Genomic DNA, 22995 nt, shown 5'->3' with positions numbered 1-22995 from the left:
GTGCGATTGGAGTCAACTCGGGCATGCCCCAGTTTGCCTCGTCGCTGGAAAACAAGTTGAAAGAACCCCTGGGAGGATGAATGAATCAGTATCCCCAGGTGACATCAAACGGTGTAAGCACCTGAAGTCAACGATGTCAATGAGTTTCTCGGACGATTTACTCTGGACCGCAATCCGAATATCGAAGCTGAAATAAAAGTGTTACATCTAATTGTTATTTTCTATATTTTGTGTCTGCAACGTAACAGTTCAGTATACATTTCCTTTTCCTTAGCCAATTGGCGTGGCGGTGTCCACATGCTTGAATATTTAACCAGGGCCGCGTGCAATTTACTACAGTCAAAAACTAAGAACAGAAATAGCGAGTGATTCTTGTTTAGCGAAGCTTTTATACCCATGGGATTGAACTATCAAATCTCACCACCTCCGTCTCCAGCAAGCCAAAGTGCATTCAGTAACTACCGCGCTACTTGTGAGCAGCCTGCGCCACCATGGCAATCTCGAGAGACGCGTTTAAAAAAGTCATGGAAGCCGCAGTTTCGGTTAGAGAACACGTCTATGACAACTTCTACGCTTCCCATTGGAGATGGGAAGACGACAATACCAACGCCGACCGTGACGCAAGTAGCTTTGCCGATCTTGCACATTTACTAGGCTTTTCCGCACCGGAAACCTACTCGAATTCACTCACACCCGCGTTTGAAGTCCATGCTCGAATCATAGACATATTGAAACGTGCAGTCTCAGATATCGGAAAGAGTGTCATCATGATCCATTACGCGGGCCATGGGGGATTGAACTATGTACTCTAAATATTGTCCATCACAATTAAGCTGTTGTGGACCAATCAGCGGAAAATCATGCTTGGTGATAGGACAGCCGAGGTACCTAGGTTAGATAGCCACGCTTGTCTCCCAACAGTTTAGACGCGTACTTGATACTACCCTACAAGCATCAATTTCAAGTGATCTATCGCTCGACGAGATTGTATATAGGAACCCTGCAGGTCGACTAGGATGTTATAGCGTTCCTACGACAAAGATCCAGAGCAGTCTCTCTCTATCTCTCCTATTCTTTTTCCCTTCTGCTGCGCGGGAATATTTACACCCAGCAACGTTCATCCCTCCTCGTGATCGCCGCTTACTTCGTAGTTAGCACGCGGAGGTTTATACATATTGCCTTAGAATCTTTCTTCGAAGTCGCTCTTTTTTTTTTCTTCTGCATTCTCCGTCAAGACATTAAATCGCCAGTAGTGGCCTGTCTTAATCCACGATGTCGCCGAAACAGAGTCCTGCCAACAATGGCCAGGAACAACAAATAACGCCATTTGCCGATTTGATGGCTCTCGAGCACCTCGAAAAGAGCACGAGGATTCTTGGCGCACCTACAGATAAGCCAGAGGTTGTCGAGACATTCCAATCGGTATCCCTACCATTCAGTCCTGGCGCAGGCCAGCGCGCCTTTGGCGGTCATGTCTTCGCACAGTCTGCATATGCAGCCTCGAAGACAGTAAAGAGGGGATTCGTGATACATGTGAGTTCTTGATCTGGCGGCTTATTCATATTAAGAAACCTCCTCTGTTCTATCTTATCTGGAACCGAATCTCGATAACTGACAATCCTATACAGAATATCATGGGCTCTTTTATCTTGGCTGGTCGTCTGGATGTTCCCTTCGTATATACTGTCCGTCACGTCCGTGATGGCGGAGTATACTGCATGCGTGCGGTCGATGTTCGACAAAATGGAAACGTCTGCTTTTCCTGCATCTGCTCCTTCAAGCGACTTGAGACGCGCTTCTCCTACGGCTATCAGCCTGCTGTGGATCTGCACGAGAAGTATCAGTCAGTACTGGAGGACAAGAAGCCTGAAGACCATCCCCTCGCTCCGGGAGTCGATGCCGATTGGTGGATGCGAGCAGTCGAGATGGGAGAAATTGAGGAGGGAGAGTTTGCTGGAGTCGATTTGAGAAGGGTGGACATGCGAAAGTATAACCGAACAGAAGAGATCAGAAAGAACCCGCATAAGTACCGCCAATTGCAGTTCTATCGAATCAAAGGCTCCCCCGATTCGACAATCCAGGATCTAAATCAGCTCGAGAAGAACGATCGGGAAGGTGAATATGATAATCTCTATGCGTGCGCTCATCTATATGCCAGCGATAAGAACTCGTTGATGGTCATCCCGCGATCCTTGGGCCAGAGCGAGAGCTGGACCGCGATGGCAAGTCTGAGCTGCACGGTCATATTCCACCAACATGGCGACGCGCTGCGGATGCTCGATTGGGATGTGACGGAGCAGGGGGAGAAGAGATCGCGGGAGAAGTGGTTCTGCCAGGAGGCCTGGTCGCCTGCGTCAGGAGGAAGTCGAGGACTCTACGAGAGTCGACTGTGGAGTCTAGACGGAACGCTGCTAGCGACGACCATGCAAGATAGCATGCTTAGATACAAGGCACCACAGAAGCTATAGAGTTCAGGGACGGTTGGCAGTTTTGGGTACTGTCAGTTGTTACCAGTAGACATATAGCATAGCGTGTGACCTGAAAGTATATAGACCTCTTGAGGAATTATTTAATTTGTCATCCGTGTAAAATCTGCGGATCTCTAGTCTTGTTTGTCCCCAATTTCATTAGACTTGGTGAGATGAGAGACCCTGCGGAGCTTGCCACAGCAAGATGAGCGTACCCAGATGTGAGAGCGAAACAGAGGAAACGTAATTTATACATGCGCCTGATATGCTAGAAATACAGAAATTGTCCGTTCCCATGAAATTGTACAATCATCCAAAAGCGAAAAATCCAGCGTCTCTAATGGCCCGTAACAGGGCAGAATCTCGTTCTTCCCATCGAGATTTATCAGATTCGTCCACCCGCAGCTCCCCCCTTCCCGAAACAAAGAAGCGAAATCAAACCCTGGGTATCTCATGGTCCCCTGCTGATCGAATCGGAGATGCTCTGCGTGTTGTTCCACTCGACCCTGCCATCGACATCCTTGATCTCCTCGAGCTTCTCGCCCAGCTTGACGACGGAGAAGCGGACCATCCGGGGGTCGAGACCGAGTGTTCTTCGGACAGCCTTCTGCACGGCGCCAGATGAGTCGAAGCGCATGATGAAGTGATGACCCTCAGTGTACCGGGCCTGATGCTTCGTAGTAGGCTTTGGCAGACGGAAGGTTCCCCAGTTTGTGTAGCCGCGGACGACGCCGCCAGAGCGGAGGACTTGGATGCCAGCGTTACGGGCGATTCTGCGGACGGTGTCAGTAGGTTCTTGTTATGTTTCAATTATAGCTTCACTCTATTGAAGCATGATTCAAGCCTGTTGGATAGGATAGGATGGATAGGAAGAACGTACTCGCGGACCTCGTTGAGACTGCCCGGACGGACCTGCGAAAAACAGTCAGTACAATCCAGCAGTTCACAGAAGAGCGATAGGAATAAACATACAACAGCGATCAGTTCGTACAACATCTCTGCGGCGATCTGTATTATTATCTTATTGTGTCTTCCGTAACGCAGAGACCCAAGCGGTTTAGCAACAAATGGCTGATCCGGAGCGGGAGATTTTTTGCGCGTGTCCCGACTCGCCGAACTTCCCCAGCTTATCGGCCCCGTTCTTGGCTCTTCCCGTATCAGCGAAAGCGTCCGCAAGCTCCTACAACTTCCCATCTTCCAATTCTTTTCCCACCACACTCACGGTTCTTGTTATTTTTTGTCCGTCCTTGTTTGTCCAAAGCCTCTATATTCAAGATGTCTACCATCGCCAGAGCCGCGCGCCCCTTCGCCTCCAGGGTGCTCTCCCAGACCCTCCCCCGTTCCACTTGCGTTCCCCGATTCACGCCTGTCCGTTTCCCGCGGGGAAGTGTCAGGAGCTTTTCGCAGAGCCCTTTCTGTACGGAATTCCCATTATTTTCAATTATAGACAGTCTCAGCTGGTCTGCAGACTCGTGTATGGCTTCAAGTAGAGACTAACACGAATCAATTGACGCAGGGCAAGTGAAGAAGTACACCGAGTCTCACGAATGGGTCGAGCTTGACGACAAGGGCATTGGTCAGTATACTTCTTTTTCTCTTCTCCGAAATTTCTTTGAAATTCATAATCGCCCAAAGATACTGATACCCCAATTGCTTTACAGCTACCATTGGTATCAGCGAGTACGCTGCCAAGTCTCTCGGTGACGTTGTGTACGTCGAGCTCCCCACTCCCGATCTCGAAGTCGCTGCCAACGAGCCCGTCGGAGCTGTCGAGTCGGTCAAGTCCGCGTCGGACGTCCTCTCGCCCGTCTCTGGACGAGTCGTAGAAGCCAACTCCGTCCTGGATGATTCGGCCAAGATCATCAATGCCAGTCCAGAGGGCGATGGCTGGATCGCCAAGGTTGAGGTCTCTGACCCTTCAGAGATCGACTCCCTGCTGGATGCGAAGGCTTACAAGGACCTCGTTGGAGAGGCTGAGGATCACTAAGGGAAGATATCCAATGTAGGAGAAATGAAAAGGGGACTGTTATTTTGTTCGTGGGAATATGTTTGTGTGCAAGGAAGAACGATTGGTTTTCATGTTATAGATCCTTCCGCCAGCAAAAGGGAGGTATGGTGTCTCTGCCATCCGATTTTTTTTTTTTTATTTTTTTCAACGAAAGTATTTCGAGATTTGGATTATGTCTTATGGTCAGTTATTCAACAGGGATGACCTTTTGTTGTTTTGTGTTCATGGCATTTCCCGGTGCTTTTTAAGTACCCGAACCGGTTGCATCTCTTATGACGACATACCTCTCCTTGCCGGCGTTATACAAGTCTAAGCTCACTTCCACTCAACACCCACATCAGCCACACTTTTCTTTTGAAGATCGCGATCCTCTCGTAGACTGACGTTTATGAAGAACTACTCTCTGACGGTTCACTTTATCTCGAGCTAGTCCCAGCTGCGACTTTTTTGAGATTTTCCTTAAGAAGATCCGGTGAAGGCGTTGACGTTAAAAGCAGAAGAGGACATTTTTATGGTAGCTAAGATTATAAAGCCATAATTCTGAAAAAAAAAAAAAAAAAAAAAAAAAAAAAAAAAAAAAAAAAAAAAAAAAAAAAAAAAAAAGCATAACCCCCACAAGTGCTGTATACGCCATAGACACACAAAGACTCCGCCATGTATATTCGATCCCAATCATATTATGAACCAAAAACCTATACAGGTGGTATAGACTCCCGGCATATCGGACATTGCAGTCTCAGTCTCATCCAGCTCTCCAGACAAGTGCTGTGGAAGATATGCCGACAAGGAGTTACCATGTAAGCGCGACGTGCGAGAATGCTCGTCGCGCCGTCTGCCACACTACTTGGGCCAGCGCCTCCAGGGGCTGAAAGGACTGGCACTTCGATGTCCTGCATGCAGATAGCGCAGTCGAAGATTTTTTTCCTCTTATCCTTGTGTTGTCTCGTGTGACTATTGCTGTCCGTCCTGGTGATCGTCAGTGAGTCCCGCTCCTGTGCGCGAAGGAATCCGATCGGCAACACTCCGCCTGACTCAATGTCTTCCCCTGATCCGGAGGCTGAAGTGTCGCGGAGAATAGGATGATAGTCGTATGCTGGCGGCGCCCAACCGCGGGGAACGAAGAAGCGTGGGCCAAGAATGTCTTGACTTGCGAGGGCCCAGATCTGAATCCACACCCATCCAACCATAGCCAAGGCGGTAGTCGTGTCCGGACGGATGAACAGGACGTTCCCGGGCACAGTAAGGAAGTACACAAAAGGGAACAATCGCAGGAGGCTCTGGCCGATGACGAATTCCCAGCTCAGAGCTTTCGGGCAGTTCCGCATGACGTTGCGATAGATTTGGGGCACCCAGAAAGAGAGGTACAGAAAGCTCACGAACCGCGCATATATGGCCCCTACCAGATTTGGCCACACGACAGACCACAAGGACAGAATGAGCAAGCAAAATAGAACGAAGTAAAATCGAGCGTACATCGCCCCGACATCGCTCCCTGTATCCGACTGCCCCTGTCCAGTACCGCCGTTATTTGTTGCTTCTGCATCGTCAGGAGCATCCTGGTCAGGCGGTAAGATAATTGGCGTTGCCCCCGTATCTGTCGGCCTCGGTGCCGTAGCAGGCGGAGGCAAGGTCTGGCGTGCGTTTGTATTCTGCGAATTCTGTCTATCCTGCTCTCTTCGCTCAGGAGCCTGAACAGCCCAAATCTCCATCATGAACCGCATTCCTATATAGCTGACGGAAAGGAACGCTAGGAAGGATGTCGCCGTCAGGATCAAGAAAGAGACCTCGTCGTACAACTCCAGAACAAGGAAAGAAATAGCGAATGCATCTCCTATCGACATCATTGCAATCGTGTAGAAGCTAATGCGGCTCCTGGTAGACGGCGTCGACGCCTCCTTGATCTGTCGCAACAGCAATGATATTTGGCCCACGAAGACACAGGCCATGATGAAGATGAGACGTGCCGCGTATTTACCATATTCCTCCTGCTTCGGCCCAGTGAGGTAGAGAGCATCAGTCGGGGGATATTCAGGAGCGCCTTTGGTTTCCAAAATGAAACCACAATCAGGAGAGAACACGACTGCAGACATCTTTATTGCAGGAGGTGGTGGGATGGGTGCTCCTTCCGGGAACCTCAGTTCATCCTCGATCCTCGAAATCACTGACGCTTCTGCTAACTTATCACCGATGAACAGTGGATGTTGTTGGAGGTAGATGACATATTCACATTTGGGAGTGGGAAAGCCCGCACCGTGAGAGCCATGAGGCAAGGAGCTCCATGGAAAGAACGTGGGTGGGCTATTCTGCTTCTCCGATATGGTATCCGACAATGACTTTACCAGAAGATCATGAGAGAGATCAAAAGCATCTTGCGAAAGAGCAAGATGGGGCAAAGAGAATATCCCTCCGAATTTCTCGCTCGTTGTACTGAGAATGATGCCTCCAGATTCAGGGAAATGAACCCCGAAAAGCGAAAGATACCAGATATTTCTGAGAGAAGAAGCACTTTCGATTGCCAGATTTGCCTTTACCTCTCTGACGTTGCGATCATCTCGCCACAACTCTTGCCCTTCCCCCTCATGCAGTTCCAAATATAGTGTTCCAGTGTCCCCTGTGACATTCAAACCAAACTCACGGGTCACATATTCATTCTCGATAACCAGCGCCGTGACATTTATATGCGAACGATTAGCAGCAAGCGGTTCGTCGATCGTCTGCCGGACCCAATCGCCACGGAGCTTGCTTGTGACGTTGCGATAGACGGGGAGGAAGAGTCGCGTGAGGTTCAACTGAGGGGCGCTATCCCGAGAATCAAGGCCTTCAGGCGCTTGAATTCCAGAGCTCAGAAGAGCTGACTGTAACTGTCGACGGGCCCTATCCTGGACGTTTGGTAGCAGGTCCCACTCGTAACTGTCATTCTTCCTCAAGCCGGCGATAGGAAGCCACTTATCAGCTTGAGCGTCGAAATCTCCATATCGTGACTGGTTCAGAAGACTGAGGGCATCTCGTTCTCGAGCAAGCTCTTCCTGATGCTCCTTATCATGATCAACGATGGGAGCACGACCCTGAGAGTTGATCAGGAAATAAAATGCTATGAGAATGAATAGAAAGGTCCCGCGGCTATCCATAAACGCCGAGAGCAGGGACCATTAGAATCGCCCCTAGTGTGAAAAGGAGAGGTTTACGATCGTCGCATTGCTGGTGCAAAGCCAGGTATGAGGGAACGATCAGTAGCAAATGTGGCTAACAGGAGTCTGGGGGATGTTATAGGATCGATGGCCAGACCAGAGGGGGCGGAACAACATGTGGAGCGGAGTGACGCGATAGGCAAAACTGGGAGCCTGAGGCTGCCGCGGAGCAGTTAGTCTAGTTAACTCTATCTATCCCGCTCCGCTCTCTCCTGAAGCTCCTTACCATAGATAGATAGATATCTACACTTCCATCCAGCTGTTGGAGTACGGAGATCGGTGAGCTTTGACACCAACTGTGGGGCATGCTAGTTATCTGTCTCTAACTTCTTTGAAACAGCCATCGAGCCAGCTCGTCCTGGGTTTTGCGCAGGCGCTATGGCGGCGTCCACTCTCCCGATCCCTCGTCCTCCGCGGACCCCTACGCCTCCATCTGATGATCCGCCTACGGACCCTGACCCATCGCCAGTGGCCACCTACGATAGGAATTCGCTATCGCCCATGGTTGATATGTATCGACCGGGAGGAGTCACCGAGTCAGCTTCAATGGATACTTTGAGTCCAGCTCGATCCATGCACAGCACCATGTCTGTTGACACGCCCGCAAGGGTGCAAAGCAGCCCTGGCGATGGCGCATCGGGGCCCTTCAATTTCAAGCCAATGACGATGGCGAAAAGCCCCGTCATAAAATCTGTATGGTCGACCTCTACATGTCTGTAGTAGATTTTTGCTAATGGCACATACCCGGTCAGAACATCGGGCAAAGACGCGGTCACAAGTACAAACACAGCAGTATCTCCCATCAGATATTTTTGGAACCGCCGCCCAGGGCGCCTTTGGCATTACCCAATTCTCTGCCGATACCCACGTTCAAGGAATGCCGGAGTAGCATGTCGAAAGAGCAACAGACCCGATTCTGGTGGAGTGTATGTCATATGTTCGTCGCCGGCTACACCCTCTGGAGTGCCCACGGCTCTCTTGCTATGACTGCTCTGTCGCATCTTATCCTCTTTGATTCACTTGGGGCTCTGCTGTGTGTCGCTGTTGATATCCTGGGCAATTTCGAAGTCTGGAAACGTTCCAGCATCCGGCATCCTTTTGGGCTGGAACGCGCCGAAGTGTTGGCTGGATTCGCGCTCTCCGTTCTGTTATTATTCATGGGTTTGGACCTGGTATCCCATAATCTCCAACACGTATTGGAAGCATCTGGTCATGAACCGCACCATACTCATGAGCATGACCGTGCCTCAGTGGGCAGCGTGGATCTGACTGCAATACTCGCTATCGGTTCGACCTTGATCTCAGCGGTCGGCCTCAAGAATCACGCACGAATTGGCAAAGCAATGCGTTTTGCTTACATTGAGTCATTGCCCTCTGTGCTTAGTAACCCCTCTCACTTTCTGACCATCTCCTGCTGCGCGCTCCTTTTCATCCTTCCTTTACTGTCTGCCCAACTTTACCTCTGGCTCGATAGAATCATGTCTGGTACCATTGCTGTCTGCATGTGCATTCTCGGGACGCGACTCGTGAAGACATTGGGCTCGATGCTCCTCATGTCGTACTCGGGCCGTGGTGTGCCAGAAGTGATAAAGGACATCGAATCAGATCCAGCCGTATCTGCCATCGACGAAGCCAGATTTTGGCAGGTGCACTATGGGCTATGTATGGCTAACTTGAAACTTACTGTTTCTGATTCTGAAGAAAACCTTGCGCGACTTCGAGACCGGATTTCCAGCCTGGTAAGGAACAGGCTAGGGGGAGGCTATGGGTCAGGGGGTCAGAAGTGGGAGGTATCTTTACAGTTCACGAGTGAGCGGACATGACGGAGTTGTTTATTAAAGCAACTTCACTGTATTCATTTTATTATCAGGGTAATCTACCCCTGCTGGTTACAGAAAAGAATATGAATAAATTCTTTCAGTATTCGTATTATTATTATATATGCGGCGCCCTAATGGAAGGAAGGACTCTAACAGACAGAACCTGGGGTTTCAAATTTTTTTAGAGAGTAGGCATGTAATGAATCTATTGCCGGAGTAGATCCCCATTTATATGAGTCAAATCAGAGCCGACTTCTGACGCCCGAGAACAGGCTTCGGACTGGAACGAAAGACAGAGAGAAAGGTAATGGAACAAGTTGAATTTGAATTGAATAGTTACAGTTCGCAGCGGACCAAATCATCAAAGTAATCCTCCGAAAGGACAGTTGCTTGTCTTCAAACACACGGGGAATGGTCCACGCTTTTCGGTTTCCCCCATTCGGAAAAGGAATTGACGCATGATGCACCAATCTCAGATTTCCCCTTCATCACCCTCCTTCATTCAAATTCACGAGCTAGCGGCCAGAGTAGCGGTTCCCTCGCGCTCATCCCTTCTCCGTCGCTTCTCCAGAATAGCCTCTCGTCGCTCAGCGAGGATCCTCAATTGTCTCTGCTCGACACCCTGGAGCCAGTAGCCGAAGCTTCCACCAACGCCCGCGAAGAGGGGATACACCCAGAGGGATTCCTTGTTCAAGAGGGGGCGCATTTCGATGCCCAGCTGCCAGAGTCGGACGGCAATGCCTGCGGACAGAGGGGTTTAGCCAGACGAACCAATTTCTATCCCATTGGCCAAGTGCCAATACTATAAAAGCATGATAAAAACAATCGAGCTAGCGATCACGTACCGAAGCCGCCCCAGAAGAGAACTTTGTGCACCATGTTTGGCGAAGGTTGTGAGGTTTGATTTGACAGGTTCGGATGATAGGAAGGTTGTGTGGGTGGCTGAACAGGTCCGTTGGACACCTCGGCTCACACGACACCGGATTTAAACAGCGCTGAGGTCGTGCCGGCGACGCAATGGACGGAGGTGATGTTGCGGCAGGCAGCGTCGAGCAAGTGAGGTTGGTCTTGAGGCTCTCTCAAGTTGCTTCGATCCCGCCTGGTCAATTCCCCGGCGAATCATCGTCCGGCCGTTCGCAAGCGGGTGTTCCGAGATGGAAAAACATTCCGCCGGACACCCTGCGGTCTTTCACGACGCGCTCATGGCAGCGCGACAGAACATCCGAGCAGTCCAACAGTGTGAAACTGAAAAATGTGGACAGTTTCTGGTGTCTTTCATTGTCTTTACTAGTCTGCCATCATCATGGCTGGTCCAGAGAACATGGCAGACGGAGACTCCACGGCTGTTAAAAGACCCGCGTTGGATGTCGAATCACTCCAGAACAAGAAGTTTAAGACCGAGGAGCTGCCGATATCAGCAGCGCAACGCGCCGCAATCGATAACTTGTTGTTTTCCTTCAAGAAGAAAGGAGGCTTCGATAATATCCGCAAAACAATCTGGGCGGAATTCAACGATGGGGTAAGTGCATTCTTCCTCGTTGCACCACCTTCTTTAGCCCTTGCGACATACTTTTCTACGTTCTTACATTGGGACATTGTGACTAATTACATGACATGTAGGAGGCCAAAAAGAAATTTACAGATTCGCTGATCGAGCTCGCTGAGTCTGAGATTGAACGTGAGCCTGCGCTTTTGTCGCGGGAGCGGGGTAAAGCAGCGACCTTGATCGAAGGTGCTGTGGACCGCAGCGATATCTACAAGAATGTGGAAAGTACTATCTACGCGCTGATGCAGAACCATTTGGATTCTATTCTTTCCTCTATCAGGGAGATTCGTCGCCAGGAGGTCGGGGAAGAGATAGCGACGCAAGAGGAGAGATCGGGCAACAAGACCGATGAAGACTTCGCGCGCCAGGTTAAGGAGAAGCGCGATGAGCGAGAGAAGATTCGCCAGGAGGAGCTACGCAAGCAGAAAGAGATAGAGGAGGAGAAAGCCAAAGCAAAGGCTGAAGAACAGCGCAAGCAACGGGAGATCCAGCGTCGCAAGGAAGAAGAGGAAGCAGCGAAGGAGAAAGAACGTGAGGAACAGAGACGGGCGGAGCGAGAACGCATACGGGAAGAGCGTCGTCGGCTGGAAGATGAGAGAGAGAAGGAGCGCGAAGAGAGATATGAACGACGGCGGCGGGAAGAACAGGACAGATACCGGGACCGGGACCGTGACCGTGACCGTGACCGATCTAGAGTCTATGACAGAGGCGTGGATAGGTCTCCCCGTCAGCGCGACTCCAAGAAGACGCCTTCTCCCGCGCCGAAAAAGAGGACTCCGCCCCCTGTTGATGAAAAATCACTGGAAGAGGCCGCCTTACAGATGCTCCTGAAGGAGGGAGAAGAACTGGCAGCGAAGTCACGGCAAAAGCCTGAGTTTGACTTTGAAGAAGCGGAGGCTATTGAAAATGGTCTCAAGCCAGCACCACGGCAAAAGAGTGTTGCAGAATCGAGGTACTCCAATACTCCCACTGGACCCCGAGAGCGAAGTTCTTCACACCACCCGGAACGTACACGGGAGCGAAAACGAGAAGGCAGCCGGAGTCGGTCACATATACGGCGCCCATCTGGCTATGATGACGACCGTAGGCGCGAGACTAGAGATCGCTCAAGAGCTCCGTCTATTCGTCACGATCGGGATCGGGACCGGGATCGGGACCGTGAACGCGATGGCGATGACAAACTCTCCATTCGCGACTATAGGGATGATAGAACCTACAGGAACAGACACCGCACCAGAAGCCGGTCCACGGTTAGAGATCGGGATCGAGACAGAGACAGAGACAGAGATAGGAATAGAGATCGCAGCCGCGACCGAGATAGAGACCATGATCGATATCGCCCTCGAGACCGCGATCGCTCTCGTGACCGACGAGACAGATCGCGTCGGCGGCGGAGCCACTATTCACGCTCCCGGTCCCGATCCCGAAAGCGCTCACGTTCCCGGTCTCGGTCCCGTCCAGCTCGTCGACGATCTCGTTCCCGTCGTCGATCTCGCTCTCGCCGGCGTTCGCCTAGTCAGCTCGATATCGACCGCTATGTACCGGCGACGAGCAACAGGAGTCGATCGCCTCGCAGACGACTGCGGTCACCGGACAGGGATGATCGGCCGCGGTTCGTGGAAATTGACCGTTATATTCCTGGCGGTGCTTCTCTAGGCGATCGAGACAGAGACGGCTCGAGGGATAGAGAAAGAGAAAGAGATCGCAACCGCGACCGCGACCGGGACCGGGATCGCGATAGAGACCGAAAACGCTCCCGGTCTCGAGACAGGGACGCGGACGATAGAAGAGACCGGCGGAGGAGCCGGAGCCGGTAAAATCCATCCGATTGAATGGGAATGTCTGCTATGGCAGCAGACATATGTCATTATCGACCTAGCGGTCTCTGTATAATTAGTGGTAGTTAGAGTAATGATACCAAAATTAATGAGTAGATCGATGGCAAGAACATCCTGGAACGCTCGATAGTATTTCTCAGGAGACTTTTTCCTCGTACTGTGTATGTATAATGACATATCGTAATTACCTGTTTCCCCTGATATTTGCAAACATTCAAGGCAGGCAGCCAGGTACTCTTTTGAAGTTACGGATACGATTTAATCTCAATCTATACCATACCATATACAAACGCAGTGTCCAGACTTGAAGCTTTTCATGCTGCCAGACCCACCTCGGACCCACATCTCCCCAGACGAAACCTTAAATTCCGGGGGTTCGACAGTAAGTTCCACTAGGCCGGATGCGGATATCTAAGCGAGGAAACCACACCACAACACCCAAAACTCTCACTTACTCGGTGATTTTCTTGTCCAGCACCTTAACGTCGACAACCAACAGCCAAAGGCATCCGTCAACATGCCTACTCGCCTTACCAAGACGCGGAAGCACCGTGGCCATGTCTCGGCCGGTCACGGTCGTATTGGAAAGCACCGCAAGCACCCCGGAGGTCGTGGTATGGCCGGTGGTCAGCACCACCACCGTACTAACCTCGACAAGTACCACCCCGGTTACTTCGGAAAGGTGAGCGATTGAGAAAGAGAGAGATGATGATGATAAATTGGAATGGAAGACGAAGAGGAGCAACAGAAACTGACGGCTTACAGGTCGGTATGAGACGCTTCCACCTTCTCCGCAACCACCAGTGGAAGCCTACCATCAACATCGAGAAGGTAAACGGACCCGACGAATAACAATAAAAAAAAATCTTCCAGAATCAGATGGTTAACACTTCAAATAGCTCTGGTCTCTCGTCCCCCAGGAGACTCGCGACCAGTACCTCGGTGAGAACGCCAAGGCCGACAGCGCTCTCGTCCTCGACCTCCTCGCTCTCGGATACTCCAAGCTTCTCGGAAAGGGTCGTCTTCCCGAGATCCCTCTCGTCGTCAAGGCCCGCTACGTCTCCCGTGAGGCTGAGCGCAAGATCAAGGAGGCCGGTGGTGTCATTGAGCTCGTTGCGTAAACAGCTCTTTCACAACGAAAAAAAAGATGGAAGGCATAGGAGACGGATACGGCTTATGAGATACCAAAGGAGGATACCCGAGACATAAAAGGGAATTTTCGAGTCCCATGGGCGGAACGGATCCTCCTGCTGCTGCTGGCAAGGTTCAAGGAAGGAGTCAGGCTGGATAGGGAACCAAAAAGCAGGCCCTGTTCGATAGACTACTCCGACTTCTGTACGCTAAATCCTGATCTCTATGAATGGCAAGAAAAGAAAACGTTACGCCCATACTTGGTCTCTACACGAGGAATACTCCCCGTAAGCCGTATTCATAATGGACTATTCTTCGCACCGGATGCCTGTATTCTCTCAGTAGCTGAAGGCGCGTATGTTTCGCAGGACATCTCCTGTAATACAGATAGGCGTAGAACCGCTCTTTCACATCTACAAATACAGTCCGTATACGTCTCCAGCAGAGGCGATCATATATCATTAATAACTCCTCTCTGCTGTTGCAGGGCAAACATTCAATTGAGAGTCCAGAAACCACCGTAATGAACTCTGCATTCAATATAAACTGATAAGTCAATCTATGTACGACGCGCAAACGTCACCATTCAGAAATATGACCCTTCTCCGTTTTGCGCGCACTTTATCACTACGCTAGATAAATATAAATAACCGTAATAGGCCTCGAGCCAGATTGGTATGCAAAGTAAATCCATAATCCAACAGTACAATTATAAACACAATAGCGACAAAGAAGGTATTCAAGTAGATATACATACATTTATCTCCAATGAATACAAAACAAACCAACCCTGATCTCATCATAGAGCGAGCACTCTCCATGTTTAAAACAGTACAGCCATAACTCCAGCGATTCCGATAAAGAAAGATAAAACACTACTGATCCCAATTTATACACATGCAGAATGCCCATTTGGCTATCTTGCAAGCCAGGATACATATCATAGAAACATCGATAGTTAGCATAGATAGTGAATAATACTTACATATCCAACATCGCTATCTTATCTCTCCCGCCCCTCCATTTCACAACTCACATGAACCACCCTATCCCAACTGCTAGTCTCTAATATAATAGGCCGATACATTCATCTGCTGGATAATTCCAAAGAGGAAAGAATAACCCTAATCACATGTTGGGAACGATTGCGTCGGCTTTTGATCTTCAAGTTCGAACTTCCGACGCTACGACGTATTTAGCCGAGTACGCGCGCTGCTTGCTGCAGCTAGAGAGGAGGGATCACACCACCGGATCGGCGCCGAGTCGCTTTGTGCATACTATCTATGCATAGTTGGGAACTCGTGTCACAGCGTCGGGCTGGGGATGGTTTATGCAATAGAGAGGTGCGGTATGCTTCTGTTGGTTCAGGGATGGTGAAGTCTGGACTCTTGATGATTCTGCATGATTGTTGCGCTAGCGGTGTGTATGCCATGTACATTAAGAGACATATGATTGAATCTGCTATCGGTCATAATGGACCGAGTAAAGCTATCACTCACTATACAATTATGCGGGTGTGTCTTTTGCTGTAATTGGATGGAGAACATAAATCCTAGTTACAGCGTCCCAAACTCCTCACCATCAGTGCTGCTGTTCCTCAAGATAGGACATGAAACTTAGGAAAGCCCAACGGGCTACAAATAGATAACGATATATGTGGACGTGGAGGACACAAGACAGCCAAGACACAGCATTAGATACCCAGGAAAAAATATACATCAACTGAAGTATCATGCGCACGTTGTCGCACACCTATATTAAGTACAATAAATAGTTATAATAACAAATCATAAGAGGCGTCTCAGTAGTTGTAGGAGGTGGATTGGCGATGGTGGAACATGCTCCCGGCGTAGTCGGAAGCAGCGTCCTGATAAATGGTCGTACGGCGGTCTTCTTCAGGCAGGAGTTCCTTAACTTCCCAGCTATTCGGCTTGACTCCGACAGAAAACTCGAGATCCTCCTTGGTGATAGAGTCCCAGAACTGCAGCCATAGATTAGTTCCAGGTTCACTTAAGAGGCGGGTCTGATAAACGGTTGCAGGCAAAACATACCTTGTAGACCATCATCACTGCTAGAAGATTGCAGAAGGTGGCAAAAAAGAGTCCATCCAAATAGTGTTGTACCTTGTTACAAATGGTCTCGCCCACCGCGTAGAGGATAATCTGGCCGGCAACGAAGAAGAAGATGCCCGCCGCAATATGCCCTAGTGGCCAGCGGTCCTCCAGTGTATTGACAACCAGTAGAATCTGCATCACTAGGTAGATGACCAGGGAGATTGCATTGAGAATATACATCACGACAAACAGACCTACGGTGTTGTTTGGTGAAAGGCCAGCGATCCCCCGGAATGTGAAGAGCGATACTATGAAGGAGATCGCAAACATGCCGAGTGAGCTGAGCCTGAGCAGCCACACCGAAAGCTTTGTACCGTCCTCATACAGTTGAAACCCGACGAAACCGTTAACGAGCAGGCTTGTACATAGAGCGGATGCGAGACCAATCTGGATGGCGGCGAAGTACGGGAATGGTCCACTGCCAGGTGGGACAACCCCAGCATCAATGATGAGAGAGAAGATAGTCAGCGCCATGTAAATGTAGAAGAAAGTCATGATCTCCTTGCGACCTATAAACAACCAGAGTCTTATGTTAGAACTTAGAGACTCAACACAGCCCTCCTGAATAATCGACAGAGAAACCTACCGACTGCAGTGAATTTAGACCTCACGTGGAGAATCATAATAGCTGTCATGATCAAGGCGAGGATATGCATAAAATCTGATGCGCCCTCGAAGATGATGGTATTGGCAACCTCGATATTGCGTGCATAGCAGGTTGGCAGTATTCCAGTCTCCCCGGACACCAGCGACGGCCCCCCTACCAGAGAGCAGAGGGGTAAAGGTGTCTTGCGACAAATGTCATCGAAGCTCCCGAACCCCATGATGAGTATCCCAGATGGCCTCTGATACCTTATTCTAGGATACACGGCTTGCCTGTCCCGATCAGAAAGAGACTGCGGGGTCCAGGACTTGTGGAATGAGGGGGGAAGAATTGGTATCAATGATTGCCTGGATAGGCGCCTTGGATCGATCAACAGGGACCGCAACGTCAACACACAGCTGCGCTCCCATAGAAAGCACGATCTAGCGAGTGGCACTCCAGTACGGAGGGAACAATCGGATAAACGAGTGTATGGTAATCAGTGTCGATCTGATCCAACGACTGTGGTTGTCGCGGTGGATCCGATCCCGTTCTCCAGGAAACGTCCAGATCCTGCTGCGGCTCAGTGTTTGTTGCCTGGGGTATCAGTCACGTGGATCAAGATACGTTCATTGGCTGCTGGCTTCAATGGGGGACCCCACTTATCCTTTCTATTTATAGACTAGAACGAGGGCTTGTTCTCCCACGTGATTTTAAAGTTGCTCGGAACTTGCCTAAGGCTCTTAGCTTACATAACTAGACTACCGAACTAACCACACCAACATGAATAACTATTCTCTCCTGAGTTAGTCGTCCCTCGTATTATTATTATCAGGAAGCTTCTTTATGGAACCCCTATCAGGTTCTCTCCTGCTTTCAAAAGCCCTGGAGTATTATTGCTTTAACTATCCTTCTTCAGTCTGGTGCTTCATCTAGCTTTCCTAGATTGCGTCACACCTTCCCTCCACTAATGCTTGCTCGACCAAAGCCTCCGACCGCGACTTCGTGTTCGATCACAGCGAGACTAATAATACCCCACCTTTCACAGGAGAAGTAATAATGGAAAGAGATTATAATTGCTCAACTGCTTGGCATCCGTTCCTCCCCGACGCGCAGCTTGCTGAACAGTGAAGGGTAACCGACCTTGACCTCAAGCTTTCTAGGATCTTCCCGGCTTGCCATTCATCTCACGTTCACCAGAGCACTCTGCGGCCATTCGAAATGCATCCATGGTCGATAGTCTCTGGTAAGGCTCCCGTTGGTCATTCAGCTGGCCTTTTATACTTTAGTCTTTGTTTTTTTCGCTTCTGTTCCTCCCGCATGGTCTGAGGCTTTGCAGAAGTAGACAATGCTGATCAATCATCTCTCCGTTGATGGCATAAACTATCTTTCCATGCCTGGCCCGATCGTTAGTAATGGGCAACCGACACGGAATCATCTGGACAATAATAATCTATGATGCATGTCCTGACGGAATCAGACCCAGCGTCGCTTACCGCACACTAGCTAACACGGCGTCGCTAATCGTGAAAGACACGACTCATGCCCTCCGGCTTCGGCTCTCTGTTCGGTCTCCTGTGGAGGTTCCGTTACCCGTGCATGCTCAGCTGGTCGAGTAATCAGTCGGAGGAGTGCCCTCGAAGCGACATCTTTGTCCACTGGCTTTTTTCCAGATAAGGTGGATCATTACCTCTAGAGAATATCGGCCATTCCGAGCAACCATTCCGCGCGCAAGGTTCCAAGCCGTATGTGATTTCTAGGCCATAGCGGAGTCGAATGTCCCCTAGATCGTGGCCCTACCATCCTTTCCTCCGTATTACAAAGTCAAATCATGATTCCCTTCAACCTTGAAGTGCTTCAGGGTTCTGAATATTCAGACGACCCCGTGAAATGCCTGTGCGAACAAGTTTCTCCGGCCCCCTTAACAGCAATAGCCATACTCCGGGATCCACAGGCTGGATAATACCCCAATCACTGACATCAGTTGATCTGGTTCCAGCTATTGAACTATTGGGCTCCAAATGCTATTGAACCCTCCGTTAACTTATCCGATTTTCGATGGTGTTTGGTAGTTTCCGTCGTCATCTCTTGGGTAATACAGACCCCCTCGATACGGGCTCAACAGGTCAAGTTTCGACACGTGCCGGATGCCTCTGGCAGGCACTCAATATCATGCTTCTGCCCTCGTTCTCCAGAACGCGTTTCGACTGCTGGAACCTTCGATGCGAGGTCATAATCGTGACTGCATGATACCTTTCAGCTTAGCTGCTCGTGAACATCCTTTGCTCAGTTGCCGTAATTTTCGGCCGATATCAACACCCCTGTTGCATCTTCATGGTCAATCCCGCCGCTACCAGACAGATCTTCATTTCGAAAGCGATATTCTCCTCTGGGACCAGGCCGCATTATCCAAACGGTTGCTCTTCCTACCTTTTCGCCTCTGGCTATGACTGCTGCTTTCTGCAGGGATCATAATATCCTGGCATTCATATATGCATGAAGGTCCAGGTTAGCGCCACGTGCGAATGATGAAGCATCAACGGCTACTAGCACCGGTGTCGATCTCCCATTGACCCGGATTTGCAGGTGGGAACTTTGTGAAACATCTTTAGTCCTAGATCTCAGTGTAGCCACCACGCGTACTACTCTGAGAACGCATAAGGCAGAACCCTACACCTATAAAGTGACATGTCTTGAAGAGCCTATTTTTTGACATTGGTTTTGCCTGCTGCTCCCATCCTGCCATCGAGATCGACAAAACACTTTCGAACGACATCTTATTCTTGGTTTCCCTTCCTGGGGTACAGTCAAATCGGTGTCACCGCCTAGTCTCAACTTCTCAAGGCCCCGATCTACCTTCCTGCAGTGAAAATCTATATCGACCATCAACTGTGGCATGACGCTTGCCAAAATGTGCAACTACTTCAAAAACTTTTATATATACAGTTCATGCCGTGATCCGTCTTCTCACTTCTTCCGCACTTCTCTTGATGGGTCCAAAGAGGCTCGATGCTCGGACAGTCCTCATGATAGATTCATTGTTGTCGTGGGGAAGTGTCGCATATGCTCTCGCTGATCCCTCCTGCCCACGCGCCCTTCTTGACGACAGGATCCGAATAACGACTACGCCTTTGAATACGGCGCTCTGCTGACTCCGACATCGCTTTTTAAATCTGATACCCGAAGCTGACAGCGTTGAGTCGCTTTTCGATAATGATCTCGGAAGCTGCTTGCTCCTACTGGGGCGATCTCGCTCCGCGGTTTATGCTAGTCAGCTTGTCTCCTTCCCTCTTGGGGTGTTTTGGTGTTGGCCGTCGCTTGACTGTTTCATTCTCGAACCCATAGATTGCAGGTGCACTTCTTCTTTTTCTCCCGAGTCCTGGCTGATGGCCGATTTGTGTCAAATCCCTTGAAGCTGAGATCATGCATTCCGCCCGACTTGCTCTCGCGGCAGTCGTCGCGCCTATGTATCTCACCTCTTTCCCCTCGAAACGCCTCGCTGTTTTGACACAGCATGACACATAATAATCAGTCAGAAGGAAGTAAAACAGTCGCACGATGCTGGGATCATGGCAATTACTTTTCCCCACGGGAATGAACTAAGCGCCCGAATCCTTTATTGGTCTCGAATGATTTCTACCCGACGCAAGAATGTGCGCCCTAGCAGCCGAAGAACCGGCTCTCTACTAGGCTATTTGATATTGTGGATCGGCCTCCTTAGCCATGAGAGTACGATGTGCACTATAAGACCCCCTCAACAGAATTTATTCTCAGGGGCATATCACTTCCCCCATCCCCGCACGAAAATTTAACGTTATTAAGACGCCCTCAGCTGCCGCGCGGAGTACTTGAAATGAACCAACGTGCAGACACGCGGCCAACCGAAGTAGCAGCGTGTTGCAGATCTTTGGCTGTTTCCTTGTTAGATTTCAATAGTCAGCCCCGCGATTTCCAAAGTTGGATGCATAGGGAAACGAAGCTGTCATGACGCTGCAACCGCTATCACGAATAGTGCTTCACCATCACGCGGCGCCGTGCACAGCATGCATTGCGACTCTTCTGTAACTGCGGATGGATTCCCTTCTAGATCTGAGTTTCGGATAACGGCGTGTATAAATAGCCGCAGCATACTGTCGATGTCAAAAGTGGCGGCTGCAAAGAAGATCTGTCTAGCCTTTATCATCTATACTTCTCTTGATCCAGCCGCTGCGAAACTGGATGACCGGCTGTTTGCACATATTATCTGCCGAAGTCCCGAAACTAGCAGCAGCTCTGGAAACTCTCAGTTTCTGCTAATATTGGTGGCACATTCAGTCATAACAACGAATATTCTCGTGCACATACTGGACATGAAAGTTATACATACCATACGGGTACACTCCGGTTACTAGTGCGCCGATCGGTTGAACAAGTTGCATCATCGCGATAGACATGACATCGAACCCCCGCCATGGAAAGAAGCCCCTACAGTACGGAATATAACTGGGAAATACACGAGAGGAGTCTAAAATGAGGGGCTTCTGGCAGTTTGCTCATACTACGGATAGTCTATAGGGGTCTCGGCTTTGGGATGCCCGGTTGGCTGATCATTTACCGCTACTGTTCGGACGCTTGGTTAGTATGTCTGTCTGTTGTTGGCCTTCAGTTGGGCATGCCCGAACCGAACCGGCTTCTGCCGTCACCGCCAGACCAGTTAATTCATGCCAGTCACGGATACTTCATTGTCCCAGAGCCCCAGGAACCGCAAACCAACATATCCGCGGGATGTCCGAGGCAGCTGCACGATGCGCTTTCTGCAGACCCTAGTCCGAACAAATGCAACTCGACCGGACGGCGCCTTGCGCTCTTTATCCAATGCGTTTCCCCAATATTCCTACCCCTGCTTCCGCTCCATACCCGTATATCCAATATATCCATTCAAGACCCCTCTTCATGTGGCAAGCACCTTGGCGTGACTGCCAAGAAAGCCTAATAATGACCTCTTGCCCTGGGTTGCACCGTGTCTGCTTCAGCCCCTTGAAATGGGTTGCTGGCAAGTTTGGCACTAACTCGAGGCTTTGTGCACTGATTACTATCATCGGTTATACTAGTTAGTTGGCTGTTTGCGCTCCGTGTGTGTAGTCGCGTGCTAATAATACAAACGGAAGTGTCTGTTTTGTTTATGCCATCCATTACGTGAAATCTGCTAACATTCTGCTCGAATCTGCTCCAAACTCTGAGGCTTGTTCAATATCTTAATCCTTTCACTTTATTGACCGAGTGGCTAATACTCTGCATAGCTTCTGGGACAATATATGGACACTTCGAGCTAATCGTCCGACCTGTAGGTATATGCTAGATTGGTCGAAGAAAGGATCTATGCGACATGGGATTTACTAAGTTTAAACTAGACGGAATCTGGCTGCGTCTGCACAAAGTTGACGTACTACTGTGATACGATCTCGACGTCCCACGTATGGGGAGTGTATTTGTTCTACTCTGTTCATAGAGTTGGGCATGAGATCCTGCCAGTTGGTCGTCATCTATTGCTTGTATGTACGAAGGATGCCCAATTGACGACTCTTTTCCTATTCAGCTTGGCCCGCTATTTTGACTTTTTGGTTCTTTCATATCTTCCGACTTTTTCGATCGGGCAACCTCAAGCGGGCCCGCTATACGCTCTAAACGGCATTTGCGCCGATTGTGGATGATATTCCTCGCAAGACGCACGTTCAAGTTTGATGCTAGCACCCTGTACGACCATCGCGTCTGCGACTCGGCAGCCTAGGGGTCAGAAGACGACGCTAATATCTTTCATTGCGTCGCGAGAGATTCCACATGTTTTCTGGAAGGATCTGTTAGGGCATCCCGTGTACGGAGTATTAATTATCATTATTATTATTATTTCTTTTCACCTCGCCAAATGCTTTCGCTCTCCTGCGTGTTGCACGGTGAACCCACACGTCGGTTGCATCAAGAAGTCAAAAGTCCCTCCATTGTGATGCCTGCAGATATGAGGGGAATGGATCGCTCGAGCAGTTAACGGCATACATTGACTCCTGAATTGCGGAAAGACCCAGCACAGTTTTCCGTCGATCTTCAGATACATGAGTTCGACCTACGGCCACATTATCAGGAACGGCAGCAGGGGTTAACCCGCTCTCATCTCAGAGCAGAGGCCAGCCGCTTCTGTCGGAACTTTTTTGGAAACTAATATGGACGGTTGGACCGAGACCTCGCTCTCGGATCACTTAGCCTCACCATTTCGTCGTAAGTTTTCCAGGCCCAGCCTTGCTAACTTTCGGCTCGCAAGTTGAGTT

At 49.8% G+C, this 22995-nt stretch overlaps 10 protein-coding genes across 10 annotated transcripts; 6 read left to right on the top strand and 4 right to left on the bottom strand.

Moving 5' to 3' along the window:
• Positions 1 to 452: 452 nt before the first annotated feature.
• C8Q69DRAFT_529482 (hypothetical protein) lies at positions 453 to 812 on the top strand (the record flags this gene model as incomplete). Its single annotated transcript, XM_028633695.1, has 1 exon — positions 453 to 812. The coding sequence occupies exon 1, from the start codon at positions 492 to 494 to the stop codon at positions 810 to 812; it is 321 nt and encodes a 106-aa protein (XP_028483240.1). The 5' UTR covers positions 453 to 491.
• A 103-nt stretch (positions 813 to 915) lies between these two features.
• C8Q69DRAFT_474121 (acyl-CoA thioesterase) lies at positions 916 to 2599 on the top strand. The gene is made up of 2 exons (XM_028631106.1): positions 916 to 1533; positions 1629 to 2599. The coding sequence occupies exons 1-2, from the start codon at positions 1273 to 1275 to the stop codon at positions 2466 to 2468; spliced, it is 1101 nt and encodes a 366-aa protein (XP_028483239.1). The 5' UTR covers positions 916 to 1272; the 3' UTR covers positions 2469 to 2599.
• Positions 2600 to 2919: 320 nt separating this feature from the next.
• C8Q69DRAFT_508821 (37S ribosomal protein Mrp17) lies at positions 2920 to 3464 on the bottom strand (the record flags this gene model as incomplete). Its single annotated transcript, XM_028633017.1, has 3 exons — positions 2920 to 3241; positions 3349 to 3380; positions 3441 to 3464. The coding sequence occupies 3 exons, from the start codon at positions 3462 to 3464 to the stop codon at positions 2920 to 2922; spliced, it is 378 nt and encodes a 125-aa protein (XP_028483238.1).
• A 279-nt stretch (positions 3465 to 3743) lies between these two features.
• On the top strand, positions 3744 to 4455 carry C8Q69DRAFT_508820 (glycine cleavage system H protein; the record flags this gene model as incomplete). The annotated part of the gene is made up of 3 exons (XM_028633016.1): positions 3744 to 3885; positions 3985 to 4044; positions 4130 to 4455. 3 exons carry the CDS (start codon positions 3744 to 3746, stop codon positions 4453 to 4455), a joined length of 528 nt encoding a protein of 175 aa, XP_028483237.1.
• Positions 4456 to 5019: 564 nt separating this feature from the next.
• On the bottom strand, positions 5020 to 7776 carry C8Q69DRAFT_474112 (putative RING finger ubiquitin ligase). Its single transcript, XM_028631105.1, has one exon. It carries the CDS (start codon positions 7602 to 7604, stop codon positions 5169 to 5171), a length of 2436 nt encoding a protein of 811 aa, XP_028483236.1. The 5' UTR covers positions 7605 to 7776; the 3' UTR covers positions 5020 to 5168.
• Positions 7777 to 7871: 95 nt separating this feature from the next.
• On the top strand, positions 7872 to 9562 carry C8Q69DRAFT_474110 (cation efflux family protein family). The gene is made up of 3 exons (XM_028631104.1): positions 7872 to 7943; positions 8005 to 8357; positions 8417 to 9562. The coding sequence occupies exons 2-3, from the start codon at positions 8043 to 8045 to the stop codon at positions 9485 to 9487; spliced, it is 1386 nt and encodes a 461-aa protein (XP_028483235.1). The 5' UTR covers positions 7872 to 7943; positions 8005 to 8042; the 3' UTR covers positions 9488 to 9562.
• C8Q69DRAFT_474108 (putative NADH-ubiquinone oxidoreductase 14 kDa subunit) lies at positions 9563 to 10577 on the bottom strand. Its single transcript, XM_028631103.1, has 2 exons — positions 10330 to 10577; positions 9563 to 10225 (listed from the first exon to the last, which is right to left on the bottom strand). The coding sequence occupies exons 1-2, from the start codon at positions 10361 to 10363 to the stop codon at positions 9993 to 9995; spliced, it is 267 nt and encodes an 88-aa protein (XP_028483234.1). The 5' UTR covers positions 10364 to 10577; the 3' UTR covers positions 9563 to 9992.
• A 1-nt stretch (position 10578) lies between these two features.
• Positions 10579 to 13137, top strand: C8Q69DRAFT_529476 (complex proteins associated with Set1p component shg1-domain-containing protein). The gene is made up of 2 exons (XM_028633694.1): positions 10579 to 11003; positions 11105 to 13137. The coding sequence occupies exons 1-2, from the start codon at positions 10788 to 10790 to the stop codon at positions 12845 to 12847; spliced, it is 1959 nt and encodes a 652-aa protein (XP_028483233.1). The 5' UTR covers positions 10579 to 10787; the 3' UTR covers positions 12848 to 13137.
• A 177-nt stretch (positions 13138 to 13314) lies between these two features.
• C8Q69DRAFT_474104 (putative 60S ribosomal protein L28) lies at positions 13315 to 14422 on the top strand. The gene is made up of 3 exons (XM_028631102.1): positions 13315 to 13550; positions 13634 to 13699; positions 13768 to 14422. Exons 1-3 carry the CDS (start codon positions 13386 to 13388, stop codon positions 13987 to 13989), a joined length of 453 nt encoding a protein of 150 aa, XP_028483232.1. The 5' UTR covers positions 13315 to 13385; the 3' UTR covers positions 13990 to 14422.
• Positions 14423 to 15403: 981 nt separating this feature from the next.
• On the bottom strand, positions 15404 to 17243 carry C8Q69DRAFT_474101 (chitin biosynthesis protein). Its single transcript, XM_028631101.1, has 3 exons — positions 16700 to 17243; positions 16051 to 16622; positions 15404 to 15980 (listed from the first exon to the last, which is right to left on the bottom strand). The coding sequence occupies exons 1-3, from the start codon at positions 16935 to 16937 to the stop codon at positions 15801 to 15803; spliced, it is 990 nt and encodes a 329-aa protein (XP_028483231.1). The 5' UTR covers positions 16938 to 17243; the 3' UTR covers positions 15404 to 15800.
• Positions 17244 to 22995: the final 5752 nt, after the last annotated feature.

This window comes from Paecilomyces variotii (assembly GCF_004022145.1).
Source record: "Paecilomyces variotii strain CBS 101075 chromosome Unknown C8Q69scaffold_9, whole genome shotgun sequence".
Lineage (NCBI taxonomy): Eukaryota > Fungi > Ascomycota > Eurotiomycetes > Eurotiales > Thermoascaceae > Paecilomyces > Paecilomyces variotii.
This window is presented reverse-complemented; position numbering and strand designations above follow the sequence as displayed.

Coding starts and splice junctions, on each gene's coding strand:
- C8Q69DRAFT_474121 (XM_028631106.1), top strand. CDS start 1,273: ATGTCGCCGAAACAGAGTCCTGCCAACAATGGCCAGGAACAACAAATA. Junction 1,534..1,628: donor AGAGGGGATTCGTGATACAT/GTGAGTTCTTGA, acceptor AATCCTATACAG/AATATCATGGGCTCTTTTAT.
- C8Q69DRAFT_474112 (XM_028631105.1), bottom strand. CDS start 7,604: ATGGATAGCCGCGGGACCTTTCTATTCATTCTCATAGCATTTTATTTC.
- C8Q69DRAFT_474110 (XM_028631104.1), top strand. CDS start 8,043: ATGGCGGCGTCCACTCTCCCGATCCCTCGTCCTCCGCGGACCCCTACG. Junction 8,358..8,416: donor AAAGCCCCGTCATAAAATCT/GTATGGTCGACC, acceptor ATACCCGGTCAG/AACATCGGGCAAAGACGCGG.
- C8Q69DRAFT_474108 (XM_028631103.1), bottom strand. CDS start 10,363: ATGGTGCACAAAGTTCTCTTCTGGGGCGGCTTCG. Junction 10,226..10,329: donor TCTCTTCTGGGGCGGCTTCG/GTACGTGATCGC, acceptor CTCTGTCCGCAG/GCATTGCCGTCCGACTCTGG.
- C8Q69DRAFT_529476 (XM_028633694.1), top strand. CDS start 10,788: ATGGCTGGTCCAGAGAACATGGCAGACGGAGACTCCACGGCTGTTAAA. Junction 11,004..11,104: donor GGGCGGAATTCAACGATGGG/GTAAGTGCATTC, acceptor CATGACATGTAG/GAGGCCAAAAAGAAATTTAC.
- C8Q69DRAFT_474104 (XM_028631102.1), top strand. CDS start 13,386: ATGCCTACTCGCCTTACCAAGACGCGGAAGCACCGTGGCCATGTCTCG. Junction 13,551..13,633: donor ACCCCGGTTACTTCGGAAAG/GTGAGCGATTGA, acceptor GACGGCTTACAG/GTCGGTATGAGACGCTTCCA. Junction 13,700..13,767: donor CTACCATCAACATCGAGAAG/GTAAACGGACCC, acceptor CACTTCAAATAG/CTCTGGTCTCTCGTCCCCCA.
- C8Q69DRAFT_474101 (XM_028631101.1), bottom strand. CDS start 16,937: ATGGGGTTCGGGAGCTTCGATGACATTTGTCGCAAGACACCTTTACCC. Junction 16,623..16,699: donor GTCTAAATTCACTGCAGTCG/GTAGGTTTCTCT, acceptor GGTTGTTTATAG/GTCGCAAGGAGATCATGACT. Junction 15,981..16,050: donor CAGTGATGATGGTCTACAAG/GTATGTTTTGCC, acceptor CTATGGCTGCAG/TTCTGGGACTCTATCACCAA.